Below are 23,004 nucleotides of genomic sequence, written 5' to 3' on the forward strand. Positions count from 1 at the left end.
CCTTTCTTCGTCCGTTACTTCATCTTTCGAAGTGACGAATCCCTTCTTCTTCTTTTCTCTCTCTCTCTTTACCCCCTGTGGGCGGGGGACGCAGACGAATAATCCACCCACAGTGTCCCCTGCCTGTCGTGAGAGGCGACTAAAAGGGGCGACCAAGGGATGATTGAATTAGAACCATGAAACTACTTTTGATTCGTACCATCACGCGGGGAACACCATAGGTTGCCTGTACTTGCGAGTAGTACCACTATATAAGGTATGAAATAGGTTTGTGATTAGTAGCAGTATAGAGCCTGGCCTAGGGGTTTTCCAGTACCCGTGCGTCGTACCCATGTGAGCAACACCGCGGGTCTGAGCGTTGCCTGTGAGTTGTACCACTATATGAGCGACACCGTGGGTCTGCGTTGCCTGTGATTAGTACCCACTATGTGAGGAACACCACGGGGCCCGTGGAACCGGCATCCGTGACTAGTACACCTAGGTGAGGAAACTCATCGGTTTGCGTTGGCTATGAGTGGCGCCATTGTGTGAGAAACACCATAGGTCTGCGTTCCCTGTACGAAGTGAGTAGTACCATCTTGTGTGGAACACCGTGAGTCTTTGCTACTTTTGATTAGTACCCCAACATGACAAATACCATGGTTCTACTTTACTCGCGACATGTACCATTCTGTGGGGCCTTAGTCGTTGAATTTGCACCCCTGTAGACATCAAGCATCATTGGGCTTTATAAGTGGTCCCTTGGTCAGTAATACTATTATTTACGATATTTTTTGAGTCTGATCCACTGTTTTTGTTTGTTTGTTTGTTTGTTTGTTTTTCTCTTTTTTGTAGGGTTCATGTCCATCCATTCATTAATCATGACATTTTTTTTATTTTGGTCAGTGGATTAATTTGAACCTTTTGTTATTTCATTTCATACCATTAGGGGCCGATGACCTCGATGTTAGGCCCCTTTAAACAACAATCATCATCATCATCATCTAAATTGTAAATAAATGTTAGCAGTACTATTCTATATAGTTATTATATTGTTTGTAGTTACTAAGTAATAAGGATTCAGTTGTGTACGTTAATGTTTTCTTACATATTTTACTATTTCGTGATTCACATCATCGTCCATTACTTCATTCTATTATATTTAAGTTAATAGTCGTAAGTATTTTATTTATGATTATTATTGTATGTGCATTGTATCTCACAATCTGATTAGATCGAAGAGCCACGAACCTGCTGCGCAGGCGTAGCAGGGGGAGAGATGATACTCCCACGTGGCGCGTCCCAGGTGGCGGATAGGGGGTTCCTAACCGGCTTGCCGGCGGACTTGAGGGAAATAAAATACCTCTCGCGGACCAAACACACTACCCCCTGCGTTTGGGGAACGCACATGTAGAATACACCCGCGGTATCCCCTGCCTGTCGTAAGAGGCGACTACAAGGGGCGACCAAGGGATGATTGAATTAGAACTATGAAACTACTCTTGATTCGTACCATCATGCGGGGAACACCATGGGTTGCATGTACTTGCGAGTAGTATCACTAACTTGGTACGAAAGAGGTTTGTGATTAGTTGCAGTAAAAAGCCTGGCCTGGTGGATTCCAGTACCCGTGCGTTGTACCCATGTGGGCAACACCGCGGGTCTGGGCGTAGCCTGTGAGTTGTAACGCTATATGAGCGACACCGTGGGTCTGCGTTGCCTGTGATTAGTACTCACTATGTGAGGAACACCACGCGGCCCTTGGGACCGGCACCCGTGACTAGTACCCTAGGTGAGGAAACTCATCGGTTTGCGTTGGCTGTAAGTGGCGCCATTGTGTGCGAAACACCATAGGTCTGCGTTGCCTGTACGAAGTACAATACTTGTGAGTAGTACCATCTTGTGTGGAACACCGTGAGTCTTCGCTACTTTTGATCAGTACCCCAAAAATGACAAATACCATGGTTCTACTTTACTCGCGACATGTACCATTGTGTGGGGCATTAGTCGTGGATTTTGCACCCCTATTGACATCAAGCATCATTGTGCTTTATAAGTGGTCCCTTGGTCAGTAATACTATTATTCACGATCTTTTTTTGTGTCTGATCCACTGTTTTTGTTTGTTTGTTTGTTTGTTTGTTTGTTTGTTTGTTTGTTTGTTTGTTTGTTTGTTTGTTTGTTTGTTTGTTTGTTTGTTTGTTTGTTTTTGTTTTTTTGTAGGGTTCATGTCCATCCATTCATTCTTCATGACATTTTTTATTTCATTTTGGTCAGTGGATGAATCTGAATTTTTTGTTATTTCATTTCGTACCATTAGGGGCCGATGACCTCGATGTTAGGCCCCTTTAAACAACAAGCATCATCATCATCATCTAGATCGAAGAGAGGGCTAAGTGGCCCTAATTTTGGCGGAAAAAAATAACTCTAATCAAATCTTGTACTTTTTTTTAAATCATCACCACTTACATGAACCACTTTTTCCAAGGATAACGGGATAACTCAAAGACAAACAATAACGAAATGTCTGATGATGTTTAGGTACGTAGCTGTATCCTTACTACGGGGAGGTCAATGTCGGGTTTATACTGAAGGAAGTATCGATCCATGAGACCACAATGCGATGTTTCTAGTGCTGTGCTTCGTAACCTTTTAGCGTTGGCGACAGGACAGGTTTCAATTCAAAGTCTGACATTTTTACTAAAGTAGTATCCGGCCATAAGGTTGCATAAAGTTGGCAATTGTATTAATACTTTGACTGATGCTTTCATGGTCCGTATTAATAGACATGATGATGAAGCTTTTGGGCGTTTGCCATGGCAAGAAAACAAGGAGAAATTATTTACGTTTCGCCGGGGACATTGCACCGCATCTTCAGAAGAAAGTCTCGTCTGTCCACGAGAAAGACTTCTCCAATTATTATTATTATTATTATTATTATTATTATTATTATTATTATTATTATTATTATTATTATTATTATTATTATTCACAATTTACAGTTTACAGTTTGCTTTACGTCGCACCAACACAGATAAGTCTTATGGCGACGATGGAATAGGGAAGGCCTACGAGTGGGAAGGAACCGACCATGGTCTCAATTAAGGTATTTGGCTGGTATGAAAATGAGAAACGATGGAAAACCATCTTCAGGGCTGCCGACAGTGGAGTTCGAACCCACTACCTCCCGGAAGTAAGCTCACAACTGCGCGCCCCTAACCGCACTGCCAGTAATAAATATTTTAAAGCCAGGTGTCATACCAAGTACAAAGGGTATTTTTCCTCACTATTCGAATTATCTACAGTCCCAGAAGGTTAAACCTCACGAGGAACGTGCTTCCTGTGCAATAATCAGCTATGCGATCGTCCGCGATGACAGCATCGATAAGCATTTTTCGCATTATATTAATAATAGTGCCGGCCATGTGGTGTAGGGGTAGCGTGCCTGCCTCTTATCCGGGGGCCCCGGGTTCGATTCCCAGCCAGGACAGGGATTTATACCTGTACCTGAGGGCTGGTTCGAGGTCCACTCAGCCTACAAGATTAGCATTGAGGAGCTATTTGACGGTAAGATAGCGACTCCGGTGTAGAAAGCCAAGAACAACGACCGAGAGGATTCGTCGTGCTGACCACACGACAGCTCGTAATCTCCAGGCCTTCAGGCTGAGCAGCGGTCGCTGGGTGGGCCAAGGCCCTTGAAGGGCTGTAGTGCCATGGGGTTTTAATAACAGCTTCAAATGGGCATGTGAGTCTACAACTCTTACTTTATAATCAAAGAAGCAGTTAAGGCTTCTTCTTCTTCTTCTTCTACCCCCACGGTGGTGGTAATGATGAACACCAGGCGACTAGTCAGTGAAATGTGGCTGTCAGTGAACTTCAAAATCAAAGTGAAGTTGGTATTCATGTGGATATCCTTAATTAAAGTAGTTCCACTCATCACACAGGAAAAATTAACAAGTTTCGATGTCAAATATTTGGACTTCAAAGGAAGATGGCAGATATAAGAAATGAACTGGAAAGAAATTCCTGAATTTGACAAAAATACTGCTATTAAAAGAGCCGCTGATGAAAGAAATCAAAAGGCCATTTATTTGATTGCGAAGAGTAAACTAGAATGGCCAGAGCTGAGTATTCGGTATTGCGTGGCGAAGACATCAGTGTCTCATAAAGGATACGAGCATCCAAGACTTTTCAAAATCATTCTCAGCCCCTTCACGCAGCATATTAGTAGGTATATAGGAAATGTGGAATGTGACATCGGCATACCCCTCTTAATAAAGACTAGGCTTAAAACCGAAGCCGAAAACGTACAACAAAGGAGAAACTTGAGTCTGTTTTAATGACATGGCTCTTACAGAAAGACTAAAATATGACAGAACTGCATTTTATGGAATGGTCTTGTGTGCGTGCGTGTGTGTGTGTGTGTCTGTGTGTGTGTGTGTGTGTGTCTGTGTGTGTGTGTGTGTGTGTCTGTGTGTGTGTGTGTGTGTGTGTGCGTGCGTGTGTGTGTGTGTGTGTGTGTGTGTGTGTGTGTGTGTGTGTGTGTGTGTGTGTGTGTGTGTGTGTGTGTGTGTGTGTGTGTGTTTGTGAAAATGCCAAACATTAACCAATAAGGTACTCTCTTTTGTTGCGAACGCTATCTCAGAAAAGCTTTGTCTCTGTTGCCTACTTCCTAGCGAGGAATTTACAAGGGTCCGAACTTTACACCTTATTTCAGAAGGTGATTAAAGCCGTGAAGGATCGGGAATTCCTCTTTACAAATGTGAAAAATGAGAGTATCCTCCTAATTCAACACAAATTGTATTGAATTAGGAGGATACTCTCATTTTTCACCTTTGTAAAGTGAAAACCGTCAATACGGAATGATTCTAATATCTTGTAATAGGGGATTCCTTGTAATAAGAATTGTGACGGACAATTACAAAACAAACCTCTTCATGTTTAGATATTTTGGACAACCTCAGGCATCCAAATGATGATGTCTCAATCAATCTAGAAATAGAAAATCAAGTCCTAATTTGCGGGTACTTGGTTCGTTGCTTTCGTTGATATTTGCCAAAATAATGTCGTGAAATGAAACTGCGGAGAGATGGAGTAGTCCAGCTGATGTTCTGATATTGACTTTGTTTGCCGATTTATCTTAATGTAGAGGAATGAAGGAGTATGTTACATTGACTAATAGTGTTAACATGATTATTCCTTGTTTTGTTGCTCTCATGAAGCATCTGCAGGAGTCTGTTGAAGCTGCAATGCCCTACTGGCGAAAGTCCTTAAACCTACGAACGTAATACGAGGACTTGCTATTCCTTCCCCTTTCAGAGCGTGTTCTGTTACAGTATGACGTCAATGAACATCAGTAAACTGTTAGTGATATTATCCTAACAAAACTCGTAAAACCTCTATTAACTGATATTACGTTGGCAAGAACACAAAACGTTATCCGGGAAAATCTTTAAACTGTGGCACGAAGAGGCCAACTACGACCTCATACAGATAATATTACCGATATTTATTAGTACTGATAAAATTTATGACCTTCAGTGAACATATGACTATACAACATAGTTTTTAATAGGCTGTCGTCATAACAATGCGTTAAGAACGTGGTGCGCCTGTGCCTGCGGATAGTCTGTCTCGGCCTGTTCGTAAAAAGCCCCTCAAAGAGCAGGCAGTATTACAGGATCGAGACGGCGGTGGTACTACTACACTCAGTTTCAAGGCCATCCCGCTAGGTGCGCTGGCAATCAATGTCTTGCGATATCTCGCAAAGTGGCACGTATTCTCCATAGTGTATTTGCTAAATAGTAAGAAAACGCCTTAATTGGAACTAAGATGGCTTCTTCACTTCCCACTCGGAAGCCCAGCGCACAATGAACCTTCAGGTGACGAACAAGAGTACTACTTACAACAGACCACGGCCGACTTGATGCGTCGTTCTAGCTAGCTCCTTACCGGCCTTGACAATCAGTTCCACGCACTGTAATCAGAGTAGTTTCATATCTCGACACGTGGCGCTGGCGGCCTAAGGTTTTTGCGGTAGAAATGCATACTTCTCTGTGGAAAAGATATTGACTTTGATTGCCGATTTATCGTAATTCAGAGGTATGGAGAATGTTACAATAATTTATCCTAAACGTTGCTTTCGTTGATATTTGCCAAAATAATGTCGTGAAATGAAACTGCGGAGAGATGGAGTAGTCCAGCTGATGTTCTGATATTGACTTTGTTTGCCGATTTATCTTAATGTAGAGGAATGAAGGAGTATGTTACATTGACTAATAGTGTTAACATGATTATTCCTAAAAGGCTACTTTCATGAAATGAAACTGCGGAGAGGTGAAGCAGTCCAACTGACGTTCCTTAACTGTGAGGAATAATAGTAGGCCTAATTTTTTTATCCATAGCATAGCATATACATAGCAGAAATTACCACAATACTTTTGTCTTCTGATGTTAATCTTGAGATTAAGAGTCGATGTTGAATTAGAGTTTTAAATTTATTCAAGTGTTGCTGTCAAGTAGGGGGATTGGTCAAAACATAAGTTTTTTCTACTTCAATATTCGGTGTATGGATTACATTAATATTTTGACTGAAATGTGTTTAAATTTTAATATATAGTTTCAGATTACATTTCGTTCATGTCTTGCACTAGAATTTTAAATAAAAATTCAGTGAGAGAAAAGTATTTTGAGTAAATACTTGGTAAACTTTTCATTTCACAAGTAATACATAGCTTCATTATGATGGCCTTACTATCATACCAGTAATGGTTCCTACTTGTCAGTGTTTTAAAATTAAATTACAGATTATCTTGGATAAAAATGTGTTATGTTGCTGTCGTGTGGCAAATATGACTCTGCCTGAAGGATTATTCAATAAAATAAAATTTAGGGGTAATAAATATCCTAAAATAGAAGTCCGACTCATTGGCTGAATGATCAGCGTTGAGGCCTTCCGTTCAGAGGATCCCGGGTTCGATTCCGGCCGGGTTGGTGATTTTAATCGCCTCTGATTAATTCTTCTGGCTCGGGGACTGGGCGTTTTTGTTTGTCCCAACACTTTCCTCTTCATATTCAGACAACACGCTACACTACCAACCACCACAGAGACACGCAATAGTGATTATATCTTTCCATATAGGGTTGGCGTCATGAACGGCATCCGGTCGTAAAACAAGGCTAAATTCACATGTGCGACACAATTCGCACCCGCGACCCCACAGGTGAGGGAAAATTTGTAGAAGAAGAAGAAGAAGAAGAAGAAGAAGAAGAAGAAGAAGAAGAAGAAATATCCGAAAATACAACCGGAAAACTAAGATGAAATTGCTAATTCAAGGGTGGTTGTAGGGGGCCATAATACAAACTTAGGTGTTTCAGTTACCCTTGTGCTCGTAATGACATTTCTGCTTCAGCCATATCTTCACTTTGTTAGTTGTTCTACGTGAAACTGGCATTTGAAAAATTGCCTGTACCTTCGTTGTTGGCTGTCGAACAGCTTGCATCAGGATTTTGAAAATGATAAGCAGCTTGAACTCTTCTGCGTTTCTTGTGTGAGGGTGGTGCGGTTCTGGTAACTTTTCTTCTAGAACTCTGGGTACTAGTCACCTTACAACTAGGATAGTTAGGGAACACTGATGGTACAGAACCTTTCTTCAGTACTCTTAAATACTTTTGCCTACCAGTGAATAATCATGTTCTTTGAAATGAAGGGTACAGACAACAGGGACAAAGTTATCGCGAGAAATTGCTCTGAGCCACTCCTTAGTTTTGTCCTGGCCTAAAAGAAATTCGTGAAATGATAGTGTCTCCTTGCTCTTTTTCCTGTTCAAAGTGTAAAAAGGCACACAGCAATACATGTTCGAATATTTCCAAACACAGTTAAAGAAAAACAAATCACTACACTTCACAATTAAAAAACGAATTAGCTCATGAACTAGAATTTTTGTTTAGGACGAAGTTACGGCGAGCAATCACTTTGAGCCACTCATTACGTTTGTTCTTGTTTACAGAAAATTTATGTTCGAAGTACAAAAAGGAGCACAACAATATTACATATTCTAAGATTTGTAAACACAGTTTAAAAAATCAAATCACCACACTACACAGTAAAAGAACTATTAGCGAATAACTCTCAACTCTCAGTAACTACACATTACACACGAACACATTACCAACACTTACGACGGCGAAACAATATCAATGACACTGGGAATGTGGTAATTTGCGGTATACAACTCTCTGTCAGTAAGTTAGGTGGCCAGCGCTCCAGCGGCATTGTGGTGAAACTTTCCAATTACAGCTTTATGAGGGCTTCACTAGCTTTGTCAAGGCCGGTATAAGGAGCGCAGCGAGGGATCCATTCGGCCGTGAATAGACCAACGGTATTCTCAATTTCTCAAATTCAAATCGTCACTATTAGATAAATCTTCTCCGTGAAATGTAAGGACTTACAGTACAGTTGATTGAACGAAATATGTTAATTTTGTAGTTGACTATCTTCTCTTATTACATCACACATGTCTAATGTATTGTTTGTATCACAAACTGTGTTCAAGTAACTGGAAAGTTATTTCGCATTCACAATGATCACAAAATGGTTGCTTTCGTGAGCGTTGTCAGACGAAATAGGAAGTAACATACATCACTTAAATATTAACTTATTTTATTTTGAGTGTTATACATATATTACGTTGTTTGTTGGCAGGTGGACCAGGTTCAGGCAAGGGTACACAGTGTGACAGGATAGTCAGTAGGTATGGCTTCACTCACCTGTCAACAGGAGATCTTCTGCGGAACGAGGTGCAATCCGGCTCAGAACGAGGAAAGCAGCTCAATGCTATCATGGAGCAGGGACAGCTTGTACCAATGGTAAGTCTTCTATATACGCAGGGTTAGATGCAGAAAGACCATCAAATAGATGAGAGAAATCTGTTAGAATATAGATTTGTTTGGTTATAGCGTCGTCAGTTATATTCACCTCTCTTAATAACACCATTTTGGTAAAAGTTATAACTAAATAAATAATAAGCAGTAAAATTGGTAATGTAATATTATACGCAGTTAATTTTCTGAGGTGAAAAATTTAGACAAACTCTTACATACACTCATTAGCAAAATATAACTCACCGTGAAGAAGCCATCGCAATAGTGCGTAAGTGAACGCAGCCACAGGACATGATAGTATAGTGTAAAGAAAATAATATTGTACTCACCAAGCATTTATTGCAGGATAACAAACACTTGCAGCATACAGGTGTTGGACACCCTCAGCACGGAGTTAGGTGGCGATACGGTCGGGCATGGAGGCATACAGATGTCGGATGTTATCTTGAGGAAAATCCTACCACAGGTGGCTAAACTGACTTTCCCAATCTGCCGTAGTTGCCGCTGGCGGAAGTTGCCGTCCAGTCTGGTCTCGAGCATTTTCGACGGGCGAAAGGTCTGGAGACTGTGCTGGCCAAGTAACTGTGAATTGTCATTTGCTTGGTTTAGAGTAAGAGAAGGCTTCACTTACTTAACTACGCCAATGAAATGAAATGTCGTATGGCTTTTAGTGCCGGGATATCCTACGACGGGTTCGGCTCGCCAGGTGCAGGTCTTCCTAATTGACACCTGTAGGCGACCTGCGCGTCGTGATGAGGATGAGATGATGATGATGAAGACAACACATACACCCAGCCCCCGTGCCACTTGAATTAACCAATTAAGGTTAAAATCCCCGACCCGGCCGGGAATCGAACCCGGGACCCTCTGAACCGAAGGCCAGTACGCTGACCGTTCAGCCAACGAGTCGGACACTACGCCAATAAAAATAAATAAAGGAGGGGTGGACACGGAACTACCGCGGCTCTACGCCTCGATATTCGGTAGACAGAGAGGGGCTGGTCCCCTACGTCGGGTGTCCTGAGAATGGTTTGGGGTGGTTTTCCATTCTCCTGCACTAAGACGAATGCCGGGACAGTACACAGTACAGGTCACGGCCGCCAGCCCTCTCACCTTCTCCCATAGAAATCTCCTGGCCTGAGAGACGGTATCGCCATCTAGGAAGCCCGCCTCCTTCTAGGGATGAATGAAAACATTTAGAAGTAGTAGTTCGGCTGCAACTGTCCGACAGCTCTGCACTCCGAGCGACCAATTGAGTAGAAAACCAGTGGCCACGACGCGTTCGGAAGATAGAGGGTCCCAACTGTCGGCTGTCCTGAGAATTGTTTTTTTTGGTTTTCCATTCTCCTGCACTAAGGCGAATGCTGGGACAGTTCCTAATATAGGCGACGGATGCCAACCCCCTCATCTTTATCGTGTATCTCCTTCACCATTTCAAATCTCCTTGGTCTGAAAGAAAGCGTAACCTTCTAAGAGGCCATGAAAACAATTTGAACAGTCGTAGTAGTCAGCCACAAGTCGGCGGATGCAGAGTAGGCTTCGGCCTACAAGTGGCCCCGGCTGGACCGTGGCTCGACAGCTTTGCATTCGGGAGACGGTGAGGGACTGATCCCCACTGTCGGCTGTCCTGAGAATGCTTTTCCGTAGTTTTCCATGTTCATACACTAAGGCGAATACTGGGACAGTTCCTAATACAGGCCACGGCTGCTAACCCCCTCACCTTCACCATACATCTCCTTTACCAAATCAAATCTCCCTGGCCTGAGCGACAGTGTTACCGTCTAGGAGGCCTGCCGCACCTTGTCTGGGCACGGAATGAAAAATTTTACCCATCCATCTCTTACTATTGAGACTTACGTTTTTCTCTATTTTGTTTCTTTAGGAGGTCGTTCTGGACTTGCTGAAGGAAGCTATGCTGGAGAAGTTAAACACTTCAAAAGGATTCCTCATAGACGGGTACCCACGAGAGCTGATCCAGGGCACCACATTTGAGCAGCAGGTGAGATACAACACAAAATTACAAAATTGCCTACTCCATAAACGTTGCATGTTAGAATTTGCTAATGTTTATAGGAAGTATATTAGAGAACTTAAATTAAACTGGAGGTGGTGATTATACTTCTCCTTCTCCTCCTTCTTTAAATTTAAGAATTTGGGAACTCGTAGTATTGTATTAGTCACCCAGGTTAGAGAGAGTAAAATCAGTTGTAGAGGAGAGAGGTCTTAGATGGGAAGATGCGGAACACAAGATGTACGAAGACAGGAGGAGTGGAAAGCGCTTACATACCACATTCGAGAAACTGAAGTTGGTAAAGCCGAGTGTAGTGGCTCAGACGGTTGAGACGCTGGCTTTCTGACCCCAACTGGGCAGATTCGATCCTTGCTAGTCCGGTGGTATATGAAGGTGCTCAAATACGTCAGCCTTGTGTCGCTAATTCGTTGAGGTTGACATTTAAGTTCTTTTGCCCCTAAAACAAGTATCATACACTCTCTCTCTCTCAGCTGCTCCTATCAGATGTTTGTCCATCTTTGATACTGACATACATATGTAATATGGCAAGAAAATTATGTATATAACATTTGTGGCACATACTTTTTCCATAATAATCTAGTGTCCAAACTTAAGTATAACTAAGATATGCAAAAAATATTCATGAATAATCGGTCAGAATTGTACAAAACATGATGAAAGTTAATGACAAGTTTTTTAGTACACAGCAAAGTGACATTAACCTAACAATTGTTTTCTATTGTAAGGACACAACAAAAATGAGCAAAATAAGGATCCTTCTACAATAAATAGGAAAAAGGTTAATATGGGGTGTGACCACCTCTAACGGCCACACACGTCTCATACCGACGTGGCATACTCTTTGTGAGATGATTCAAGAGCTCTACTAGAAGTTGGTTCCATTCTCACGAGGAGCAGTGTGGAGCACTGGAAGTGTCCTTGAATGAGGCGACGTACATAGAAGAGATACTTGAACAACATGTAAGAGTTTCAGAGGCGCAGTAGGTACAGGCTTCATCTTAACGGACGACAATGTATATCCGCATAGAGCCAACCTAGTTGATGATTTCCTTGAAGGTGAAGATATCCACCGCATGGATCGGCCACCAAGATCTCCAGGCATAAACCTTACAGAGAATGATTGAGATGCATTAGGGAGACGAGTTGCAGCCAGCGAAGTTGTGGCGCTCTGTATGTTCATTGAACATGGTGCCTGCTCATACCGGATGCCTCCACCACCACCACCACCACCACCAAATTGATACCTTTCCATGATATGCCTGGAACTGAATCGTGTTCCACGTTCTCTTCAGATGAATACACCATGAGAATCGTTGTCCAAACCAATTCTGGGCTCATCTGTGAAGAGCGCATTCATTCAGGGTCCAATTGTGATTGTACTGATCCGACAGTAATCGGGCCCTTCTGTTGTTTCAAGAAAGTGTGACACACACTACTGGATGTATAGCAAAGGGACCAGCCCCTCTGAGTCACCGGTACACAGTCTGCCGAGAAACGTGGACTCCTGAGGCAGCTGCAAGTTCTGCGGAGAGTTGTCTTGCAGGCAGTGGCGGTGGGTTCTCAGGAACACATGAGCACGTGAACACCCAGTTCAAATGCATATTCACGCATTCGTGGATAGTTCAAAATTGTTTCCTTTGTTTCTACCTATACCTGCTTATATCGAAGCTCCGTTACACTGACAGCTGTTCGTTTCGACTGACAATGCAGGGAGCACATTGGAGATTTTGCTACGAGCCTGAAGACTATACGCATGCGCGTGGAGATGACGTCATGGTTTATCCACAGATATCTCCATAAGCGAGGAGCACTGTAAGGTATGTGCCTTTCAGTCTACAACTACCTTCAAACAAGTGATAGTATTACAGTTGACCACAAGGGTCCGCCACCTCCCTGTTACTGTTGGCCACAACTCCCAGAAGTTACTATTGCGTTACACCGCCGGAAGATTTCGCCAGCAGGTAATTCTGAGGGTTCTTAATAACGGGAAAATGTTTGCTTTACATTGTGGATGGAGAATCGTTTCAATTTCAATTAATTTGAGTACTGGTAAATGTGTTAATTGCACGCAGTATGTTTATGCTTGTTGTCATACTTAGGTGAATTTCGTGCTATGTAAATCCAAGAATATAGTTCGCATCTTTTAATATTCGTACAATACAGCATTGTAGCAAAGTTGCTGTGAACTTTACTTTTACCGAGCTAAGTAGGCCTACTGAACCTGCCAACTTGGAGTCAGAAATCCTTCTGAGCCACTCAGCCCGGCAGTCGTAATTTTAGTTTTTGTTGTTCACTCACTGATTAGTCTCGGAAAAATGCATCCTCGGTTATAGCGGTTCTACCAAATTATGAGTGGAGAAGCAACCGTACAAGGAACTTTTAGTGAAATGATTTAAGTAAGTTATTTTGTACTGAATTGCATTCTACTTTGGTATATTAGAAGGCACATTTTGTTGCGAACCCCCTCAAAAATTTTGACACGAGCCGCCACTGCTTGCAGGCATCATCTGGTTTCGCCGTGCAGTTGATGACAGCTGTGGGTCCTGTTATAGAGTTGAAGTTGTAACTCTTTGACGACCCTGTACTGACCTATAATAAACATCTCCTGTGCCTTGGAACCGTTGCCAAAACCTGAAAATGACACGTTGTGGCACATTCAGCGCTGCTGAAACTTCGGTCTGTGTCTGAAATGCTTCCAGGCGTCCGATGATTAGTCTGTCTAAAACCGGTTCCGACTGATATCTATGTGCCATATTCACAAAACACACTACAAACCGTACTGTGTAGAGATGAGAAGAATGCAAGAGTGAGGAATGTGGCCTGCAAGCACGAACTTCCTGTTCTGCCCGGACAGATCGGCTCTTATCTGCTCTTATCTGCTACACAAAAACATTGACTCACACTTCGCAGTTTGCTGGATTACAACGACAAGAGCGAAGAGCTGCCAGTAGAAGACCATATAAAGTCGTCTGGGTAGTAGCGGAGTTGCTATAGTAACCATTGCGTCACTGGCTCTGTTGGTGAAAACCCCTTCGCCCCGTTCCTCACCGAGCACGTGCATTCTTCTGATCTCCCAACAATACCTTCCGAACGCACTGAAAGGCAAAATATAAAGTGAGATACTCTTGGTCGAATGCACCTTAGCTTGTATACTGTCCAATCAGCAGCCTGTGATGTTGACAGCTCACTTGCGTATTTGAGGAAGGCGAGTCACAGTTCATGCTACAAATTTACGGCGATCATGTAAAGTTCCCGTTTCCAGCTTTCCGGTTTCCATATTATGTTGAACTTATGGACACTAGTGTAGATTCATACTCTTTTCCTTCTAGTATGCTTGCAAGGGAAGATATTCTCGTTAATTTCCTCCTTCCCCGCTCTTTTCTTTTACTTCCTGTAGACCGGGTGGCCTCTACTCAATGGCCTATGACGTCATAACAGAGTGTCGTCTACCACCCGATATTCTTGAACGGGTGCTGTACTCGCGATAACGTTAGCAGTGCAGGCCCGTTGCATTTATAATAACTGTTGTTCGTATTTCGGCAAATTAACCGTGTGCTAACCTTAACATTTAATATACCATGTGCTCAGTTGAAAACTTCTCACTTTAAATAAATGTAATGGTTCTTATTGAGAAAAACACGACAATTTAGAGGGAGGAGGGGGTTACAAAAAATTCAGTCCGCCTCTGTTGTGTAGTGGTTAGAGTGATTAGTTGCCACCACCGGAGGCACGGGTTCGGTTCCTGAAAATTAGTACGAGGACTGGATCGGGGTCTTCTCAGCCTTGATTCAACTGATTAGAGGTGGGTTCGATTTCCAACTCAGTTATCCTCGAAGTGGTTTTCCATGGTTTCCCACTTCTCTTCCGAGAAAATGCCAGGATGGAACCTAACTAAACGCCACGCCGCTTCCTTCCCTTTTTCTTGTCTATCCCTTCCACTCTTCCCATCCCCCACAAGGCCCGTGTTCAGAATAGCGGGTGAGGTCGCCTGAGCGAGGTATGGGTCCTCCTCCCCAGTTGTTTCCCTGACACAAAGTCTCGCGCTCCAGGACACTGTCCTTGACGCGATAGAGGTGTGATCCCTCATTCCAGGGTAAAACCAACCCTGGAAGTTAAACGGATAATGATACGGAATTAATAATATATAATGCTATTTGTTTTACGTCCCACTAACTACTTTTTAAGGTCTTCGGAGACGCCGAGGTGCCGGAATTTAGTCCCGCAGGAGTTCTTTTACGTGCCAGTAAATCTACCGACACGAGGCTGTCGTATTTGAGCACCTTCAAATACCACCGGACTGAGCCAGGATCGAACCTGCCAAGTTGGGGTTAGAAAGCCAGCGCCTTAACCGTCTGAGCCACTCAGCCCGGCGATACGGAATTAAATGAGCATAAAATTAAATTAGAAATGGCTTTGAACTTCCCCCTCCCTTCCAAAATGAATTGACATGTTAACCCTCATTAAGAATCAAAATATCAAAATAGGATCCATTAAGTGTAATCAGTGGGGAAGTTCTGAAATGAACGCACGGAATATTAGAGGCACATAAAACCAATTGATGAATATGAAATAAATTCTATATTACCCCAATTAATTATTTTATAACTGCTATTGTATCAATTATATTTAAAGCATATTCAACAGTTTTTATAAATAAGAAAATAAATTGTACCGTCATTAACAATTCAACATCCTTACCTCTTATTAAACTTTATGATTACCCGACTGTTATTCTAACAGATATACTAGCTATTTATCTTGTGTTTTTAACATTAAGGGGAAAGAAAACTGTATCTAGTGAAGTAATATGTTTTACAGTGCCATCGGATTCTTTCATATTATAATACACAAGCCGATATTGCTCTCTAGTTACACATGTCCGCTGCTCCCGGACTCTAATAAACAACTGTCTTGATGCTAGCTCACTAGCACAGAATGTGCTGACATCGCCTTCTGCCCGCTTTCCCTTGAATTTGAGGCTACATGGTGCACATCCATTAGAGACCACATTAAGTAATTGTTCTTCTCGATAATGTTTATTTATGACTGAAATTCATTTTATACAGGTTTGCTCTAACTGTTCGATTTTTCCAGATCGGAGAGTGCTCCATCATCCTGAACTTCGATGCAAGTCCGGAGACGATGACCAAGAGGTTGCTACACCGAGCGCAGACATCTGGCCGGGTGGACGATAACGAAGAGACCATCAAGAAGAGGCTGGACACGTTCAATAAGCACAACAAGCCAGTTATTGAACACTTTGCCAACAAGTGCAAAACGGTAAGCTCATCCAAATACTGTGGTTAGCTCCATGTGCGGCAACCTTTGAACCGACGCATTAATGTGTTAAAATATTGGTGGTTTGTATTGTGAAGATGTAAAATGGTAAGACTGGTAACTATGATTGTACTGAACCCCATGGTAATCAAACACTGTGCTTCAGCTGGCTATAGGCCTATTAGTTGAGGCATCGTCAGAATTATTTGCTTAAAAAATTGCACAAATATTATTTGTGAATATTTTGCTACTACTACTACTAATCACTTATGTCAGACCGACCTCCATGAGCTATACAAAACGATGATTTACACATCGTACCTTACATTCTGCTTATGTTCTGGTTTGCCTTTCTTGAACCTTCTGGAGCACACATCCCTGTATTATATATATATAAAATAATAATAATAATAATAATAATAATAATAATAATAATAATAATAATAATAATAATAATAATCGTATTACTATGTCAGGCTGGGAGTAATCCTCCTTAGGCAAGCCCTCCGTGGAAAGTTGGCGACATCTGCCGTGATATACCGCAGACGGAAGTGTTCGATGCTCAGTTAGACCAGTAAACTGGACTGACTTCTTATTGTTTATCGTGTGGCTGTACTTTAATTAAGGTCACGGTCCTTTCCCTCCCACTTCTGGCCCTTTTCTATCCCATCGTCCACATAAGACCTATCTGTATCGGTGCGACGCAAAGCAAAAAAAAAAAAGTCAATACCGAGCGAGTTGACTATGTACTGTAGTTCTGGTCGTTCTGGTCGCGTAGCTGTGAACTTGCATTGGGGTGATGGTGGGTTCGAATCCCACCGTAGGCAGCCATGAAGATGATTTTCCGTGGATTTTACTATTTTCACATCAGGCAAATGCTGGGACTGTACCTTAATCGGGACCACGACCGCTACATCTCCATTCAAAGTCCTTTCACGTTCTTGCATCACCGAAAACCTTCGATGAGGGAGGATCATTTATATTTGCCGGATTAGTAAGTATCTAACATGAACACGTTATTAAGAGGGTAAAATTAGTTTAAACGAATCCTTCTTCAAACTAATCAATACTATCATTTAATACTAGTGAATGTAAGCCCTACAGTCGCCCAAAAAAATGAATGAACGCATGGTATTTAATTTCTCCGTAAATACATCTGCGCATGCGGGAGTCATGGAGTACGGTTTACCTGTCCTTAAAAACAGTTTGGCTGTATGGCTTACGTTATTGGATTAAAAAATTTATGTCGTATGTGATTAAGTCGATCCATCAAAGTTCTTCTGTGGTATGATGCGCAACAGGCCGTTTCGTACCTGTGCCATATGGCTAGTAGGCTGTGGCATTGGAAGATATAGATCAAACCTCAAGAGTTCGATTCCAGTCCAGGGTATTTATTTTATTAATTGTGCATTTTAAATATGCATTTCGCCGTTCACCTCATAGATGCCGTTGCTATAGTAATTGCCACGTAAGGAAATACCCCAGAAAGTAAATATCGCCGCCCGATGCTCTTCTTTTCTCTTTTTTGTAATGGCTGATCGCTGCTGCCAACCTGCCTGGTTACATAAATTAAAATCATCAGACATAACCATAACAAACTAACCTCAATGTAAACACCGATAATGAATGTTTCCCTACCCTAGTAAATGATAAAAGATAAGATGAAATAAATCAAGATAATTATGAATATCTCCTCAATGAGGAATTAAGGAAATAAACACACTTTCTCACTTAAATTATCTGTCTTTATTGTGATATACAGCAGGCGTACTATAACCATATTCTTGAAAAGAGGGTGTGTTAAACGATGCAATTTATTTAATAAGTCTTTGCAGTGTGATTTTCGAAAGTTCCAGACATCCAATGACTTCCCTTTCTTTTGCGCGAATATTTCCTTCTCTCTTCAATACCGGTAACCAGTAAGGAGAGAGATTGGGCATATTTTCAGCCTGCAGGCTGGTTATATCTTCAAGCTTATCAGGAAACATATAGGAATACTAATGTGCCAAGCTCCGTGAACGAAATTTAGGTCAGCTTTCAAGTTCACTGCGGATTTGAAAATAATAATGTTATAAGTTCTACTGCCAAAATTTCGTCCCGCAAGAGTTATTTCATGTACCGGTAGATCTAGACATGAGACTGACGTATTTGAGCACTTTCATCATTTCACACAAACTATGTTATTAAATGCATTATCCGAACATGCCACAATCCTACTTACCTGGTATTAGCCAAATAGATTTACAATCCCACAGAAAAAGAAAATATGCTTTAAATATTCTCGCAAATGTATCACTAGTGACTTTAACGGCGATGCGGTGGCAACACGCACTTCACGCTAGAGCAGTGATTGAACGTTGCCAACGTGCCAGATTAACGGTAAATGTAAGACGTCGTATCGGCAAGTAGGGTCCCTAAACTGTATGGTTACCGACACTGAAAAAGACCCAACAGCAAGAAAAGTAACCATAAATCAATATCTTAATATTACAGGGGAGAAAGGGTAAGGTTGCACCCTTAGGGTACGTCCTTACACGGAGAGGACTATAGCTAAATTGCTTATAGTTAATTAATCTTACACAGCCCATTCTTTTTTGTTTGTTATGAAGTATGAACCGATTTCTTGTTCATTCATGCGCTGTCCGACGGAGTATTTTACAACTTGTTGAGAATTCTGGGAACTCTCAACGCCGAGATTTAATCGTAAAACGGGAGTAAATAAAAGAGTACCACCTTCAAGAAATTGAAATAATAGGGATAACGGTCGGAGCTCGCGGTACCATACCTCGTCACTTCGTCGCCACATGGAAGCGCTTCCAAATCCCAATGAAGCTCATCCCCGAAATCGCGACCCTCGTCCTCCGAGCCTCCATCAAGATCATGAGGCACCACCTCTACATCTAGGTTTGAATTTTCTTTAATTAGATATGTACAGAAAATTGATATGTTTTACCTTGTTCTTAGCGGCAGCCTGTAAATACAGGAGGTCTTTCCAAAATAAATGGAAATTATATATTATATAATTAAATAATATTATCCGTGTATGAAACGTCCACATCTCCTAGCAGCGACGAATTAGTATAATGAAACGGAAAGAAAAACAGGTCGCTAGGAGGATTTGAATCCACGCCACCTCCCAATTGCCACGCTACCAGTTCAACCTAATGCCTCTATCCGCAGAGCTAATACGCGGCTCCCTGACTCACTTCGTTTCTTAATAACACCCTATTCCTATTTTTTTAATGTTGAAAATATTTCTTTGCAAACAAACTAAGAGTCCCTATACTACGAAAAACGTAAAATTAAGCAATTTCCTCAATTTTGCCGAAAGTTGAAGGGCTAAATGGCCGGGAAAGGTTTCAAGTTGTGAGTCTTTGATAGCTCTATCAAAGTAAATAACAAATTTCGAGAATTATGTCCGGCCTAAATGCAGTTCCGAAAAAAACAGCTTAAAATCGATTGTTTCTTTGCTCATTTTCTTTTTTATTCAAATCCTGGCTTCCTTCTTTCCTGACCTTACATGCACCCATAAAACGGGCACTCCCGAGCTCACTCATGGTCGGCTCGTCTGACTTGGAGAGAGTATGTCCGACGATCTTGTACCAGATCTAATGGCACTTCACTTTGCAGTTTGTTTCCATGTTGCCTTAGTCCCCTCCTTCCTCTCTTCGGCTCTTCGATGGCAAGAGGTTTCTGTACTAAATGGTGTTCATTTCTTCTTCTGGCGTGACCGTACTAGCGAAGCTGTTTCTCCTCCATCTTGTCGATGATGGACACAACTTTAAAGGATCCTCGCAAATGTTCCTTGCGCACTTTATCCTGCAGAATGGCTCCCACCGACAATCGCAACATCCGGATCTCTGTTCCATGCATTCGCTGGTCATGCTTTTTCTGCCTTGCCCAACATTCCGAGCCGTACATGAGGGCAAGCTGGGCAGTGGTTTTGTACACTTTGCCTTTTAATTTGACTGGCATCCACTTATCACACAGAACACCGCCATTTCATCCAACCAACACTGATGCGGTGCTTGACATCTGCATCGATATTACCGTCAGGATATTTGAACTTGTCGGTTATCATCAGTTGTTCTCCAGCAAGGAAGACGGTGTTGTGTGGGCCCGCTTGTCCTGGCTGTGCAAATTTGAAGAACATGTACTCGGTCTTCTTGCGACTCATTCTTAATCCATTTGCCTCTACTATTACTCGCTATCGTTCCAAGACTGCCTCAACCTCCTGGCATGACTCACCAACCAAAACAATATGTCTGCATAAAGAATGATCAACAGCAGGTCTGTCATCAGCTGCTCCGTCAGGTAGTTGATGACAATTTGAACAGTACCGGGCTCAGTGCCGACCCCTGATGTTCACCAGCATCAACACGGAAACTATCTGAAACACCTGCAGTGGTTTGCACCATAGTACACTGACTTAGCAAATGTCATGAGATAGTCGCCTAATAGCGTGTGGGGCCTCCTCTGGTCCTGCGAACTACAGTGAAACGCCGTGGAAGTGAGTCGACAAGTCCCTGGTAGTCCTCTGGACGCAGCTGACACCAACTCGTTTGCAGAGCGGCCGCCAATGCTGGTCTGTTCGTGGGTGCAGGATCCATGGCACAGAGCCTGCGTTCCAGGACATCCCAGATATGCTCGATAGGGTTCATATCAGGGCTCCTGGGTGGCCATGGCAGTCGTTGGACCTCCGCTGCATGTTCCTGGAACCATTCACGAGTGATGTGGGAGTGATGTGGCGGCGCGTTATCATCTTGAAACACCGCAGAACCGTCTGGGCTCTGGAAGGCCCAAAATGGGTGAAGATGGTCTCCGAGCAGCTCAACATACCGCATACCATTCAAAGTCTCTTCCAGAACAACCAGGGGTGCCATTCCATACCAGAAAAATGCACCCCAGACCATAACAGAGACACCAGCGCCCTGGACGACACCTTCGAGGCAGACGGGATCCATCGCTTCATGTGGTGCCATACACGGTGCCTCCCATCGGCATGGTGCAGTTGAAATCGTGATTCGTCCGACCATATCACGTTACGCCATTGTTCCAGTGTCCATCCCTGGTGACTGGCAACAAATGCGCGTCGTTGTGCCCGATGACGTTGGGTTAACAGTGGCACCCGTGTGCGGCGCCGGCTCCCATACCCCATAGAACCCATGTTCCTACGGATTGTCCACTGGGAGACGTGTTTACCACGGCCTGTGTTGAATTGAGCCGTGATTTGTTGCACGGTTGCCAGTCTGTCACTATTGACAATCCGTCTCAGATGTCGCCGGTCACGATCATCGACGGTGGCTGGACGCCGGTCGTTCGTCTGTTGTCGACTGTGACACCCGCATTCAACCATTCACGATACACCCTGGACACGGTTGATGGTGTGAAGCCGAATTCCCGCACCACTTCCGAAATCGCACTTCCCATTCGTCGGGCACCGACCACCATACCCCGTTCGAACGGTGTCAGCTCACGACGACGTTCCATGTTACACCTGTCACATGCACAGCCACTGCTCACAAGGTCTCCTATACAACTGCCGCTGGCACAGGGGGGCGTGTGGTGCGCAGACAACACACCTGCGCATCAGTGCTCCGCTATCCCATGATATTTGCTCAGTCACTACAGATGGACGTAGGTGCATATCTTGGATCATCTTCACATACGCCACAGGAACTTTTTAATATTTAGTGCTAGCAGGATAATATATCTAGGAACGCATCGAAGGTTTTCTCCAGATCGATGAATACCAAAATGGAGATCTTTACGTAGCTCACGGTGTTTCTCAATCAAGATCCACAGAGTCTGAATTACGTCACTTGTTGACATACCTGGTGTGAAACCACACTGGTTGCGGTGGATGTTAATCAAACCAGATTTTGAGTGTGTGTAAAGTGAGTTTGATGCCTCGGTAATTCTCACATTCTCGGACATCACCCTTTTTCTTGTAGATGGGCACAAAGAAGCGTTGACGGAACTGTTCTGGCATTGGAAATCCAACAAGTATTTTGTTGAACAATTTCGTCAACCACTCATTTCCTTCGCCACCTATGACTTTCCATAGTTCAACTGGAATATCATCAGGGCCAACCGCTTTGCCGTTCTTCACGTTCGACACAGCTACTGCAATATTAGAAGGGGTGACTTCGGGCACAGGTCCCTCAACTGGACACTGCAGAACTGCTCTGTCTCGCGGAAACTCGTCATTTAGTACCCTTCGAAATACTTCTTCCAGTGGTTGTTAATGGCTTTATCATTAGTCAGCTATGTTCCCCGATCATCATGGATATATTTGGTGACGACAATACCCTTCGATTTTCTTTCGCGCTGAGCAGCGACCTTGTAGATACGCTGCACACCCTCTAGTGCCCCGTCTTGCTGAGCTTCACTTTTAGCTATTGCTACGACTCTCTTGGCCTGCCTTTTGATGATCATATATTCTTCCTACAGGTCTTCTCCATTCTGGTTATCTTTCTCTTTACACCATGCTTTAAGCACAGTCTTTTTCTTCAGTGCCTCCTGGACGTTATATTTCCACCCCCAGATTTCTTTGTCTATTTTCAGTATGCCATTAGAAACTCCAAGGTGATGCCTTGCCCTGCTGGTACAGTACTTCTGGAATCTCGTCCACATTTGATCAAATCCTAGCCAAATTAACGTATTTACATAATTCTTTCTGTGATGTGTTCCTTGGTTCGATACTCTCAGGCGTTTTTGATTTTTGAAAAATGTCCACACCTAATGTACGAAGTAGTGATAAGGGCTTAAGTGAAACTCTGCATTGACTCACATTAGCGCTCGTAGTGGTAGAAAAGGGCAAACTGCTAACCTA

General features: G+C 42.9%; 1 protein-coding gene across 4 annotated transcripts in view; it reads left to right on the forward strand.

The window, feature by feature from the left end:
* The window catches only part of Ak1 (Adenylate kinase 1), a 140,518-nt gene that overhangs the window by 112,550 nt on the left and 4,964 nt on the right, over window positions 1-23,004 (forward strand). For all 4 annotated transcript variants that reach the window (XM_067145208.2, XM_067145211.2, XM_067145209.2 and 1 more), the window contains 3 exons: window positions 8,682-8,845; window positions 10,743-10,859; window positions 15,987-16,172. In XM_067145208.2, coding sequence (XP_067001309.2) covers window positions 8,682-8,845; window positions 10,743-10,859; window positions 15,987-16,172 — 467 coding nt within the window. The remainder of the gene's footprint in view (window positions 1-8,681; window positions 8,846-10,742; window positions 10,860-15,986; window positions 16,173-23,004) is intronic.

This window comes from Anabrus simplex, chromosome 4 (assembly GCF_040414725.1).
Source record: "Anabrus simplex isolate iqAnaSimp1 chromosome 4, ASM4041472v1, whole genome shotgun sequence".
NCBI classification, from domain to species: domain Eukaryota; kingdom Metazoa; phylum Arthropoda; class Insecta; order Orthoptera; family Tettigoniidae; genus Anabrus; species Anabrus simplex.